Source organism: Geotrypetes seraphini, chromosome 5, assembly GCF_902459505.1.
Source record: "Geotrypetes seraphini chromosome 5, aGeoSer1.1, whole genome shotgun sequence".
NCBI classification, from domain to species: Eukaryota; Metazoa; Chordata; class Amphibia; order Gymnophiona; family Dermophiidae; genus Geotrypetes; species Geotrypetes seraphini.
The window spans coordinates 245,892,175-245,906,767 of NC_047088.1; the positions used below are offsets into that span (position 1 = coordinate 245,892,175).

The 14,593-nt window shown below is 41.8% G+C and overlaps 1 protein-coding gene across 14 annotated transcripts in view; it reads left to right on the forward strand.

The window, feature by feature from the left end:
* The window catches only part of MUC13 (mucin 13, cell surface associated), a 104,617-nt gene that overhangs the window by 50,413 nt on the left and 39,611 nt on the right, over positions 1-14,593 (forward strand). For 13 of the 14 annotated variants that reach the window (XM_033944687.1, XM_033944697.1, XM_033944690.1 and 10 more), the window contains 5 exons: positions 4,230-4,283; positions 5,786-5,839; positions 6,358-6,411; positions 8,162-8,224; positions 12,426-12,542. In XM_033944687.1, coding sequence (XP_033800578.1) covers positions 4,230-4,283; positions 5,786-5,839; positions 6,358-6,411; positions 8,162-8,224; positions 12,426-12,542 — 342 coding nt within the window. The remainder of the gene's footprint in view (positions 1-4,229; positions 4,284-5,785; positions 5,840-6,357; positions 6,412-8,161; positions 8,225-12,425; positions 12,543-14,593) is intronic. The other variant, XM_033944701.1, reaches the window with a different exon arrangement.

The window sequence follows — 14,593 nt, forward strand, 5'->3', positions numbered from 1 at the left end:
TATTTTGTAATGAGCTTGGTCGGAATACCAACTATGGCCAGTGTTTCACATAAAGCTGCCTCAGGGTTTACCTTCTGATCATAAGCTCTTAAAATGGGACAAGAACTCTGTCGTCTTCTTATGATCGGAAGGTACTCCCTGAGGTAGCCTTATGTGAAACGCTGGCAATAGTTGGTGTTCCAACCAAGTTCATTACAAAAGATAAGTTTATTGAGTCAAATTATTTATTGAAATGTGACCACCGGGTGATAGATTTATTCAATTCACTTATTGATTTTTGCACAACACAGAGCATTTGGCCCTCTGGGAGGTTTTTATGCCGATGAGGTTCTCTTCCTGAACACCTTGAACCACAGTTGTGGTGGTGGGAGGGCTTTGTCTGACACTTTTGCTCCCGATAGAGTCGGTATGACTCGTGCTGTAGCTTTATTCACCTTCCACATTTCTTTTGTGAATGTGTTATTTATTGATATTATAAGTGGAAGTTCGCAGTTTCTGAGTTCTTGATACTATTAGACCTCAGTGCCACCTTCGACACCATCGACCACTCTCTCCTCTTGTCCAGGCTAAAGTCCATCGGAATCCGTGACAATGCACTTCAATGGTTCTCTTAATTCCTGACCAACAGATCGCAGAGAGACTACTAGGAAAATCCTTAGCTGAACCCAAACCACTCTACTATGGAGTGCCTCAGGGAGCCTTACTATCACATCTCCTCTTCAACCTCTATGTCAAACCAATACTGGACATAGCGGGATAAATACCGAATCAGAATCCACTCTTTCGCTGACGACCTACAACTCTATCTTCCCCTAGGCCGTCACCGAGACACACAAATCTATAACCTCCAATCTTGTTTAACTGAAATAAAGACCTGGATGACCGGGAACAAGTTACAGTTAAATGAATCCAAGACAGAAATTCTCTGGATCCACAAAAATCTATGTGTATATCCCCGCCCATCTTTTTCATGGGGCACAAACACCTTACACCCAAAGACAATGTCCGCAGCCTAGGAGTAATTCTTGACTCTAACTTATCAACGACAGATCACTTATCCAAATTAGCATCATCCTCCTTCTACTACCTCCGCCAGCTAAAACCAATACGTGCATACTTCTCAGAACCTGAATTTGCCCAATTACTCTATGCTTTTGTACTATCCCACGTAGACTATTGTAACACTCTAGTAGTGGGCCTACCTACCAAAACTCTCTCCCGCCTCCAAAGGGTACAAAACGCTGCAATCCACCTTCTGAAAAACCTAGACATCCGCGACCATGTTACCTCTGCATTAGCTTCCATGCACTGGCTGCCCATTCAAAAACGCTGCACCTTCAAGGCCCTGACCCCGCTTTTAAAACCTTACATGAAACGATTCCGTACTACATGAAAACTAAACTACAAATCTACTTCCCAAAGCGACCACTGAGGTCCCAAGGAGAAAAATGACTGACCATACCACCTGGCTGCTCCCTCAAAACTGAAACAGCCCACAAACGCTCCTACTCACATTTCATACCCAGACTTTGGCATACCATCCCCCTATCTGTTATATCACTATATGGACTCTGGAACTTCAGGAAGGCCGTGAAAACCTTCCTCTTTACAAACCCAGCGCCTTAAAGTCATTCACCCAGAAATGCCACTCAGTCAACACTCCTACGCTACCTAATCTCACCAGATGCTACTTAGTGCATATGTTTAATTGTCATATCTATATTGTAAATTATTGTCATGTCTATATTGTAATTTATGTAAATTATATCATCTCTATTCTTTCTCGATTATTATGGATGTACTATGTAACCCGTTCTGGGCTGCTTTGGGAGGATGGACTAAAAAATTGAATAAATAAATAAATAATTATATAATATCGAACAGGCATATTTTGAACAAAGAATTGAACAATTGTTAGCTGGCCAGCAGTAAGAAAGAAAAAGGAAGTATGTTGACCTTGATAAGCACATTGTCAGCCTTACTTTGCTAGCTGTCAGCATTTTCTCTTGGCCTAACCAATGTCAGCAAAGGCCTATGGGAAATTTATATAAAATAAGATCTGATCCTTGGCATGTGGATGCAGATAAACCTTAGGCCCCCTGGTCATTCAGTCTCAGGCAAGACATTGGAATGACTTCTAAATTACCAATACTTAAGACTGACAAAGAGCCCTGACAGAAGGCTGGGTTGATCCACAGTTTTAACGGATGTGCTAAGGTCTGGTGCTTAAGGTCTTAAAAGACAGATAGTTATTGTCAATCAAGAGCCATTGTCACAGAAAGATACTGGAAACTACCAGAGTCTCAAATCTATGAGGGACAGGCCTTTAGTAAGAGTTATGGTCCACTAATCAGTTACATAAACAAATACATGCATGTTAGTTTCTAGGGAGGTCCATAATATCTCATCCAGGTTCAGCTTGCTTAGCCTACTTACATGACCAGACCCAGGCTTATGAGAAATACTTTTATTATGAAAATAGAAAAATATAATTCACAAGCCAGCAGCAATATCTAATTATTGTTCACAAAATATCCAATTATATATATATGAAACTCAGTACACAATTATCACACCACACTTGCTAGATAAATAAGTAAAACTAATTCTTACACTCTAAACAATTCCTTATAATAATAATTCCTGATTAGCAGCAATTTATTACAGTTATCACCAAGAGTAGCTTTACAAGCCTTATCCTATATCACAATAGGATACTTTATCTAACCCCAGCTGAAAGATAGATAAGTTCCTTATTCTCACCATACAATTAGGCCTTGGCACAAAACCAGGTGAAATGGAAGACGTCTCTCCTCAGCTTAGCAGATATAGAAATCCTTCTGTTACAGGAACAAGAGTTCGTCAGCCACTGGTACAGCTGTAATTTAGGTTGACAGCAAAGGTTTCCTTGATGCGATGGAATCTAGATCTGTTTAAGATCCGATTCGCTTTCTCTCAAGCAGAGAGACACATGAGGTAACTTTTCAGGTCTTAATTATTATAAAAGATGTGCGTGGAGAACACCTGTGATGAGATGCGAGCTCCCTCACATCCTAGTACTGACTAAATTATAATTAGCACATTTCCCTTGGATCTCGTCAGATGACCTCTTTGGACAATCCAGAAACAGAACTTAGATGAATAGCCTTTCTGTATAAAGTCTCATACTATCTGGGAGACAGAGGCGCCTTCGATAGATAAGCACAGCATAGGAGTATGCCTCCCCCAAGATTCACATGGGCAGATCACATAGGCATAGCTGGATGTCCTTGACTAGAATACAGTTCTGGTACAAACCCAGAAGGTATCAGGCAGAAACAGCAAAGATGTGTTCTTCTTTCTCTTCTTGCTAGGCTCAGGCTGGAATAATTTCTTGCAAATAATGGTTCAGGCTTGATGATATCAGAGTGGCCTAACCTTCAGGTGCAAATAAGGAAACACACCTACAGGCCCACTCCTGTTTTCCCTCTTTTTCTCGTCTCTTCTAGCCTTTTCACACCTCATACCCCTCCACCCATGCAGGTACATACACAGTATACATATAAAACGTTCAATCTTCAGCTTCATACACACAAATCTTCCCTTATCTCTTTCATTTCTTTCTCTTCCCATACACATCACCTTAGCTATCCAGAAACACAGAGAAACAGGAATAAGGTTCCATGTTATGGTGAGTGAGGCCTAGGATTAGTAACTAGCCAATTTAATAATTATCCCCCACTTTTACAAAACTGCACAAGCAGTTTTTAGCACTGGCCAGCACCCTGTATGCTCTGCGCAGCTCCGATGCTCATTGCAGTGTGTTGGCTGGCGCTAAAATCCACTTGTACAGTTTTGTAAAAGTGGGATATGTTAAGTGCTTAACTTTATTTACGCACTTTTTATAGAATTTCTCAAAAACATTGGTATATAGTTGTTAAATATGACAGCCAAAATTAAAAAAATTATACCTCAGTTTTTATGATGCTAAATCCTGGAAAGCCATTAGTTAATGATAAATTCTGAAAAAAACCCAGATACATGGAAAACACTTTGTAGAGCAGCTTTCTCAAAAAAGTTGACTAGTCCTCCAAATTTCATATTATACTTGCTGATCAGCAGCTCAACAAGAAATTATAACATGGAAATTTGAAATGATAATTGGGAAAGAGGGTAGCCTTCATCTTGAGAATGCATTTTAAAATGTACTTAAGAAATAATGCAATTGTTCAAATGTCTTTCTTATACAGAAACAACTGTTTCTACAGCAGCTGGTAGTGAAACCTCTCCACCAAGCAAGCCAGGTATGATTAATAAACAAATGTGTCATCATAAAATGAAATGGTTGGAATAGTGTGAAATGGGAGACAGACAGTTGGTAGGATGTGAGAATTGGTAAGAAGTCAATTGGTAGAACAAACTGCATGATTCAAAACACCTAAAGAACTCTATTTTTGTTCAAATGTTGATTGTAAGACCAAGTATTTTTAAAAAGCGAATTTAATAATATATTTATTACAAATATTTTGAGGACAAATATCTAGGCAGATTATGACAAAATCAACCCAGGGAAGAAATTTTTGCATTGCGAGTTTGGAACAACTATACATAAGGTTTGAACAATTTACCTAGATCAAATAATTCAATTGAGATATGGCATTCTTAGCTCTTATTCCTTAGTTTGTTGTGATCACCCAACTATTTGGCATCTGATTGCTGCTCTCCAACGTCCCAAGCAGATCGAAGACCATCTTCGCAATAACGAAACACGTATTCTCCTCATCCCAAGGTCCAATGCATTCCCAGCAAACGAACCTAGACTGCAAATCCCTCTCCACCTTCTTCCACTACAAAATATCAAAGATACGCGCAAATCGGGGCTCAGAGTCCAAAGCACTCCCATACATCCCAGAGACCACCCAAGATGACAAACCACTCAAGACGGATACCTTGAACAGTTTCAAACCGATCTCCCACAACAACCTCAAAACCATAATCAACTCTGTCCGCCCCGTAACCTTGATCCTTGACTCATGTCCCTCCACTACACTCCTGGACACAAATGAGGTATTCCTGGAATCCATCCTACCCCTAATAAACGAGTCCATTACAACAGGTGTTGTTCCATGGAGCTGGAAATCTGTCATAGTAAAACCACTCCTGAAAAAACCAACCATGGACCCAGACAACCCAAGCAGCTTCAGACCTGTCTCATACCTCCCATTCATCTCAAAAATATTTGAAAAGGCAGTACTGATGCAATTGCAAGACTTCATGGAGACAAACGTCACCCTCTCCAACTTCCAATTAGGCTTCAGGAAACACCACAGCACAGAAACTGTGCTTTTGGACATCCTAGATGACTGCTGGAAAATCCTAGACATCGGAAATGACGCATTGCTGGTACTATTAGACCTCAGTCAATAAATTACACATTCACAAAAGAAATGTGGAAAGTGAATAAAGCTACAGCACGAGTCAGATTGGCTCTACCGGGAGAAAAAGCCTCAAACAAAGCCCTCCCTCCACCACAACTGTGGTTCAAGGTGTTTAGGCGGAGAACCACATCGGCATAAAAACCTCCCAGAGGGCCAAAAGGCTCTGGCACTAGTCCACCACAGCTGACCTTTAGCAAAGAAATTAGAGTAAAATTGCTAATTATACTTGCTGATCAGCAGCTCAACATGAAATTATAACATGCAAATTTGAAATGATAATTGGGAAAGAGGGTAGCTTTCATCTTGAGGATGCATTTTAAAATGTAGTTAAGAAATAATGCAATTGTTCAAATGTCTTTCTTTTACAGAAACAACTGTTTCTACAGCAGCTGGTAATGAAACCTCTCCACCAAGCAAGCCAGGTATGATTAATAAACATATGTATTATCATAAAATGAAATGGTTGGAATAGTGTGAAACGGGAGACAGACAATTGGTAGGACGAAAATTGGTAGGAAGACAATTGGTAGGATGAAAGAATTGGCAAGAAGTCAATTGATAGAACAAACTATACGCTTCAAAACTCCTAAAGAACTCTATTTTTGTTCAAAAGTTGATTGTAAGTCCTAATATTTTAAAAAAGCGAATTTAATAATATATTTATCACAGATATTTTGAGGACAAATACCTAGGCAGAATATGACAAAATCGACCCAGGGAAGAAATTTTTGCATTGCGAGTTTGGAACAACTATAAATAAGTTTTGAACCATTTACCTAGATCAAATAATTCATTCCTTACCCAAGTATTTGGCGTCTGATTGCTGCTCTCAAAAGCGAACAGGCATATTTTGAACACAGAATTGAACAATTGTTAGCTGGCCAGCAGGAAGAAAGGAAAAGGAAATAATGCAATTTGTTCAAATGTCTTTCTTATACAGAAACAACTGTTTCTACAGCAGCTGGTAATGAAACCTCTCCACCAAGCAAGCCAGGTATGATTAATAAAGAAATGTGTCATCATAAAATGAAATGGTTATCCCTCTCTTCTGGAACTCCTCTAACCCTAATTCCACTAGATCCTCCCAAAAACTGAAACTATCATTCCCCTCTGCAAAAGGCATATCCCGCGTAGGAAAACTAGGAACATTCCTCCCCTTTAGAACCACAGAACTCTGGAACAACCTCACATTCCCGCTCAGAATTTCAAACTCCCTCCAATCCTTCCGCAAACACCTGAAATCTTGGCTCTTTTCAAAAATCTAACACCTCCTGCTCTTTGGCACCCTGTCCCTCTTTATCTTCCTAGCTCCTTTCCTATAACCCTTCTTTGTAGCTCCTTTTCAACCTAACCCTGTAATCCATGCCGAGCTCTATGCTTGTGGAGATGGCGCGGTATAGAAACCTAAGGTTTAGTTTAGTTTAGTGTGAAATGGGAGACAGACAATTGGTAGGACGAAAATTGGTAGGAAGACAATTGGTAGGATGTGAGAATTGGTAAGAAGTCAATTGGTAGAACAAACTGTATGCTTCAAAACACCTAAAGAACAACTATAAATAAGTTTAGAATAATGTACCTAGATAAAATTCAGTTGAGGCATGGTATTTCCGCTTTCGTTCCTTACCCTCTCCTTTACTAACTCGTAGCACGGGTTTTAGTGCTGGCACCGGCGGTACTGCTGCAGTGCTCAAAGAATTGCTATGAGCGTTGGGGTAGTTACCGGCGCTTTCAGCGAGAAAAACCATCGCTACGCATTAGTAAAGGAGTGGGGTAGTTTGTTGTGTCTGTCATAAAATGAAATGGGGTTAGAATAGTGTGAAATACACCTCAAGTGAGTAAGAACACAGGTTATACTTTTGCCTGTTTGAAGCAAGGCTTCTTTTGTCTGTGGCAGTAGAGTAGAGTTTTTTTTTAATGGGTGGGAGGAGGGGTTGGTGGGCACACATGTTCCACCAAAAATGTAGTGATTAGAGTGGCTTATGGGCCTGGGTCTTCCTCTCTGAAGTTCACTAGGCCTCTACCCAGGCTACTTAAGACATCTGTGTGCTGCTCTACTAGGCTTTCCTATAGCTGGCTTTCTTTATGTTCTGGAGACAGGTATGTACTTTATTATTATGAGCTTTTTTTTGGGGGGTGAGGGTGTCAGTGAACACTGGGGGGGGGGGAAGGTATTGACTTTGTCTCCGCAGTGGTTATCTGGTTAAAAAAAATAAATGCCTCTCCACACATGTTACAGTGAGTCCCTGCTCAAGACAGCAGACAAACAAGAGACATAAAGATTCAAGAATTTGAATTGTACTTTATTATTAATTTGGATATATGTGGGATTTATTGCATATAATCAAATTTCACTTATATCTGTTTATTGTATGCCCCTCAGCATAAAGGCGATTCAGATCAGCAGTATATAAAAAATATGACATAAATAAATATAGCCGTGAATTAATAGTGAATATGGCACCTGAAAAACTCTTCACAGTCCTGCTTTCTCAAGAAAAGACAGTTACCGGTACATCTGCAGGGGAGGAATTGTCTTTTATGGCTATCCTCTGAACTCAAGTCCGGCTATAAATTACCAAGTTATCTTTGCTGCTCAGCATTTTGCCAAAATTGACCGAGAAAGATTTAAGCAGAATTCATGACTGTTGTTGAAATTGTAATGAATAAACTGGGAAACCTTCCTGATGCCATTTTTAAAAGTATTAAAGAAATGCAAATGTTAAGATATTTTTCTTCTCACACAGAGATCACCGGTCCAACCAGTGAAATGACATCCAGTGAAGCCACATCTTCAACAGTTAGCCCAGGTATGAGTAGCAGTAAAATCTGCCCGGTATAAAATGAAACGGTTGGAGAAGTCTGAGACGACATCTCAAGAGGGGAGAAACCAGAGTTTAGCAAGCCCTGAAACTTGTAATTTTATCCAGCGGTGTAGCAAGTAGTGGGACAATAGTGCCCGTCATCACCATGTCCCCACACTCCTCCCTGCTATGCACTCCCCCTTCCCTCCTGTACTTCTTCAAATCTTCACCAACAGTGAACAGCATCTCCTATCTGCTGCTTACACTGGCAGAGCAGAAGGTACAATATGCTGCTCACTGCTAGTGAAGATTTGTTCAACAGAGAGGAGAAGAGGTGCCAGTGTCCCCACCAAGACAGCACCCAGGGTGGTCCACCCCCCTGGCCCCTTCTAGCCAAGTCAATGAATTTTCATCCATGCCATGAACGTTGCACTGCTGACTGGAGGGAAAATAAAGAGGGGAGGGGGAGAGAATGCTGCACCCAATTTGGGAGAGGGAGGGAGAAGGAAGACCAGGGAAGTGAGAGGAGATGAGAGATCCCCCGAGAACATTAAGATCTGCATCACAGCATCTTCTTCATGTCCCATCCCTAAAAAATTATTAGTACCCCAAACAATATGGAATTCGTTACCATCATATTTAAGGTCTGAACAGAATTTGGATAAATTCAAGGGTGGCCTCAAAAGCTTTTTATTTAAAGACGCATATGACTGTTAATTGATCTATGGGACTTTCCTAGCTCATTTTCTACACTTAAATTGATTTTTCCCTTTCCCCATGTTATTATCCTTAATTGTTCTCTCTTTCTTTAAGAACATAAGAACATAAGCAGTGCCTCCGCCGGGTCAGACCATAGGTCCATCCTGCCCAGCAGTCCGCTCTCGCGGCGGCCCAAACAGGTCACGACTTGTCTGAATCACCAGAAGGGGCCCCCTTGCCACCTTGGTTTCCCATTGAAGTCCTATCTTCCCATCGAAGTCCTAACCCTCCGGTCTTGCACATTCACGACCTGGTTGGGTTTCTATACTTATTACCTGGTTAGCTTTCTATACCTGTGTTACAACCCAGCACCTCTCTCAGTATCCCACGATCCCTTTATCCCTCAGGAATCCGTCCAATCCCTGTTTGAATCCCTGTACCGTACTCTGCCTGATCACTTCCTCCGGTAGCGCATTCCAAGTGTCCACGACCCTTTAGGTGAAAAAAAACTTTCTTGCATTTGTTTTGAACCTATCTCCCTTCAGTTTCTCCGAGTGCCCCCTCGTACCTGTTGTCCCCTTCAGTCTAAAGAATCTGTCCCTATCCACCCTCTCTATGCCCCTCATGATCTTGAAGGTCTCTATCATATCTCCCCTGAGCCTCCTTTTTTCTAGAGAGAAGAGCCCCAGCCTATCCAACCTCTCGGCGTATGGGCAGTGTTCCAGCCCTCTTACCAGTTTCGTTGCTCTCCTTTGGACTCTCTCAAGTACCGCCATGTCCTTCCTGAGGTACGGCGACCAATATTGAACGCAGTATTCCAGATGCGGACGCACCATCGCTCGATACAATGGCATGATGACTTCCCGCGTCCTGGTTGTTATGCCCCTCTTTATGATGCCCAGCATCCTGTTGGCTTTTTTCGAGGCTGCTGCGCACTGTGCAGATGGCTTCAGTGATGCATCCACCAGCACACCCAAGTTTCAAATTGTATTTCTCCTCCCATCCTATTGTCTCATGTAAGTAAAATTATGTCATTAATAGTTTGTTAACTGGACCCCTTTTAAATTTTTTTTTACTGTAAAACGCGTGGAGGGGCATAATTGAAGGGGACATCTAAGTCTGTTTATGTCCATTTCGCAAGTCGTCCAAAGAGCCTTAGTCCCATTTTCAAAAGAGACGTCCAACGTCTTTTGACTTTCGAAAATCGTCCAATTATATGTCCTGAAGATCTGAGCGTCCAAGCCGCTAAAACGTCGGTCTTTAAAGCACATTTTAGTCCAACTGTCCGTCCAAGTCCAAAACGACTAGAACAAGCCCTGTTGGACGTGGGAGGGGCCTGCAAAGTGATGGACAGAACACCCAGACAGGGCACCTAAATAGTGGGGTACCTTACAGGGCACTGCTGTGAAATTCACAAACAGGGTGCTATGGCTTCTCCTCACTACAGCTCCCTTATAGGTGACGGTGAGCCCCCCAAACCACCTCCAGAATCCCCTAGACCCACTTATCTACCACCCCAATAGCCCTTATGGCTATAGGAGCCACTTATAATAATAATAACTTTATTCTTATATACCGCCAACAATCTTGCGACTTCTAGGCGGTTTACAATAAAAGAAACTGTAGATACAATCAAGAGAAACTTTACGTACAGCGAATTAGATACAATCAAGAGAAACTGTAAATACAATCAAAGAAACTGTAAATACAATCAAGAGAAACTTTACGTACAGCGAATTAAAGAATATATCAGTGTGTATCTCGTACAATGAATTAGAGAGTATAGCAGTGTACATCTGATAACATTAATAGTGTTAACGTCAGTTTGTGTGTTGCAAGGCCAGGAAGTGCCAAGTTGTTTACACAGAAGTAGAAATATTCCTTAAGTTCATAGAGTGTTCATATTTAGTGAATAGGGGTTGGGGTTAACAGTTTGCACGTTCAGGTATGTGGTGATGTTAAGAGGGGGGTTGATGTTCCGGTTCGTTACCTAGGTATTTCAAGAATAGGTAAGTTTTTAGGTGTTTCCTGAATTCTTCATAGTTGTTTGTGTGCGCGATTAGTTTTCCTAGGTCTTTACCCCATATGGCTGCTTGACATGATAGCAGTTGTTGATGGTGTCTCTTATATTTGCACCCTCTAGCCGGTGGGGAGACAAATTTCATGTGTGTTTTTCTTTCGTTTCTGTTGGTTGGGAATGAGAAGAGGTCTGTAATGTATTTTGGGGCTAGACCATTTAATACTTTGAAGCAGAGACATCCTAGCTTGAACTTCGTGCGCGCCTCCATCGGCAGCCAGTGCAGGAGTCAGTAAAAAAGGGTTTTGGGGGTGTATAAGGCAGAGCACATGTTTAAGTATCAATGCAGTTATTACAGGGGCTTATGGGCATGGGTCCTCCTCTCTATGGGTCCCTAACCCACCCCCAAGATGATTTAAGCTGCCTCTGTGCTGGACGACTAGAATTTCCTATGCCAGGCGGTCAGATGATGATGGTCTGGAGGCTGAAATTTAAAGTTGTGATTAAAATTTTTTTGGAGGTTGGGGGGAGGGGGGTCGATGACCACTGGGGTAGTGTGTGGGGGTCTGTTTTATGTGTTTTCAATGCATATCTCGTGAGTTTAGGTAGGTTTTTGTAGACTTAGACCATGTTTCAAATGGTCTAAGTCACAACGTCCAAGTTCCGTCAATTGTGGGCTGTATCACTTTTGGTTATACATGCTGTACGACTAAGTCTAAGCCGGCCCACGTCCCGCCCAACTCCCGCCCTCGACACGCCTCCCGAAACACCCCATATAGCTTTGGACATTGAGCGGCACTATGAGGGCCTAAGTCGTTTAGAAATACGTCCAAAACCCGGTTTGATTATCGGCGCTTGGACGTTTTTGAGAAATGTTCGTCCAAGTGCCGACTTAGGCCGGTTTTTGTACGTTTTTATCTTTCGATTATGAGCCCCTTAGAATTTATGATTAGCGTTCTATCAAATTTTTAATAAACTTGAAACTTGACATCACCATTTTCCAAGATGGTGGCAGATTATAGTGAATGATGATTGGGAATATTGTAATTTTCACCTTGATTTTATTTGAGTGGCTCATATTTATGCAGTGGTTGGTCACCACCTACGAAACCACACCCATCATGAAATATCAAATACCGCCCATCTTAACTTCTGATTAGGATCCATAGAGCAAGCGCCATAATGAGTTTGCTTTCTTTAAGCATTTAAGCGCACAGAGGGAATCTGGCGGGTCAAAAGAAACTCCAGCCTTTTATAAATCTCTGTATTGAATATTATTGTATAGTACACATGGAAGTCAGTGTTGGGTTTTTTTTTACATGCACGCAGCAACTCGGAGTATTACACAATGTTTAACCACAGTAATAAAAGTACACTCAAATTTCTCTGCCTATTCTAAAATGCTTAATAAATAATCTTATGCTGTAGTATCAAGTCACGTTGTGATTATTTTTTTTGTCTAATAAAAGTATCAAATCTTTTATCCTATAGCGCCCTGTGATGAAAACCCGTGTGGAAACGTCAAGTGTATAAATACAGCAAAAAGTTATATTTGCCAATGTCCATTTGCCTATTTTTTTAATTCTACGGAACAAAGCTGTGATATAGGTAAGGGAAACTATGCCTGAAAGTGCCCTTTGAATACATTTCTTATGATTCTAGTATGTTGTTTTAGGGCAAAAATCTCTGTTTTATTACAATACCAACAGCTATTCTTGTACTGCATTTGAAGAGCTCCAGGGTTCTACCAGTGGGACTGTCATCACTGTTCCCTCTAAGCTAGGGGTGTCCAAATCCCTCCTCGAGGGCCGCAATCCAGTCGGGTTTTCAGGATTTCCCCAATGAATATGCATGAGATCTATTTGCATGCACTGCTTTCATGGTATGCTAATAGATCTCATGCATATTCATTGCGGAAATCCGGAAAATCTGACTGGATTGTGGCCCTCGAGGAGGGACGTGAACACCCCTGTTCTATGTTGTGCGGCTGCACAGCCGCGCTCCTTTTGATAGGAGGCTGCACAGTCCCTTTGCACCAGGACCCCCCTGCCTTTCTCTGCCACTGCTGCTGCCCCCCTGGACCACCAGCAGTAGCAGCGAACTGAAATCCAGCAAACGCGAGACCTTCCTGCACCAACTCGTGGCTTTCAGTCCGTCCCCCTCCAACCTCAATTCCTGGTTCCAGAGTAGAGCCGGCAGCCGCGGGGGTGTGTAGGAAGGTTTCACGTTAGCTGGATTTCAGTGTGCTGCGCGCGTGGTGAGAGGAGGAGTAGGAAGGTAGCGGAGGGAAGGAGGGATGCTGGCACCCCCACCAACATGGCGCCTCACCCCTCCTTCTACGCCACCATGTAACACTTACCCAGATAAGTGGCAGAAAAGGGATTGAGTGCATAAGTAGCATAGAGATACTTTTGCTAAGCTGCGTAAGGCACAAATACTCACCTAAAGAAGCTAAAAATGGAGGACCATGAGACATTTTCAAGTGTCCTGCGGTAACTTTGAAATGTGCCTACCAAACACTAACTCCCCCTTCACAATACTGCAAAAGTGTTTTTTTTAGTGCCAGCTGGCGCGCTAAATGCTCTGCGCTGTTCCAAAGCTTATAGAGTTTCTATGAGCATCAAGGGCAGCGCAGAACATTCAGTGTGTTGGGGCTAAAAACACTTTAGTAAAAAAGGGATTAAAATATTTTTCTGGGGTTTTTTTTTTTTTTTTTAGGGGACACGTCAGGGGCAGAGAGTGGGCATGCCTGTGCCAACCAGTTAGGGGAAAATTCTAAATATGGGTCCTGACTATAAAGGGTGCAATGATGCCAAACTACCAGTTATTTTTTTTAATTACTTTTTAATAGCATTTTTCAATTAATGGCACCAATTAAGCTTAATTGAATTATTAAGTTAGGCATCTAACCTAAGGTGCCATTTATAGAATCTGGGCCATGGTGCCCAAAAAATTGGAACAACAACAAAAAAAAAGGTTAGCGCTATTCTATAAACCACACCTAAATTTAAGTGCTGGGACCTGTGACTAAGGCTCTCTTATACTAAGGTACGCTAACCAATTAGCGTACACTAATCGATTTAGTGCACGCTAAACGCTGATGCGTGCATGTTAGTCTATGGACGCGTTAGTGTTTAGAGTTCATTAATCGGTTAGCGCACTTTAGTAAAAGAGGGGGTAAGTTTAGGCACAACCTTTTACACTAAAACCTGGTGTAAATCCCTTCTCCTGGTACAATTAGATTGCAAGCTCTCTTGAGTAGAGACTGTCTCTTCCATGTTAATGTACTGCGCTGCAAGGGTCTGGTAGCACTATAGAAATGATACGTCGGAGTACGAGGAGTAATACAGGCAGTCCTCGAGTTACAGACGCTCGACTTAAGTATGACTTGTACTTAAGAACGCAATTGCAGCCTCATTTGATTTCACTGAGCAATATTTCCAGTGACATAGATTCAGAAATGATGCGTGGCCACATTAAGAGCAGTGTGAGGTTGTTTATGATGTACCTTAGAGGGACAGTTGGCCCTTTTGTCAGCTGGGAGCAGAGGTAAGCGGCAAGAATTTTAGCATCTACTGTACATGTTCTGAGTTACATACAAATCCGACTTAAGAACAGCTTCAGAAACGTAACTCGTTCTTAACCCGGGGACTGCCTGT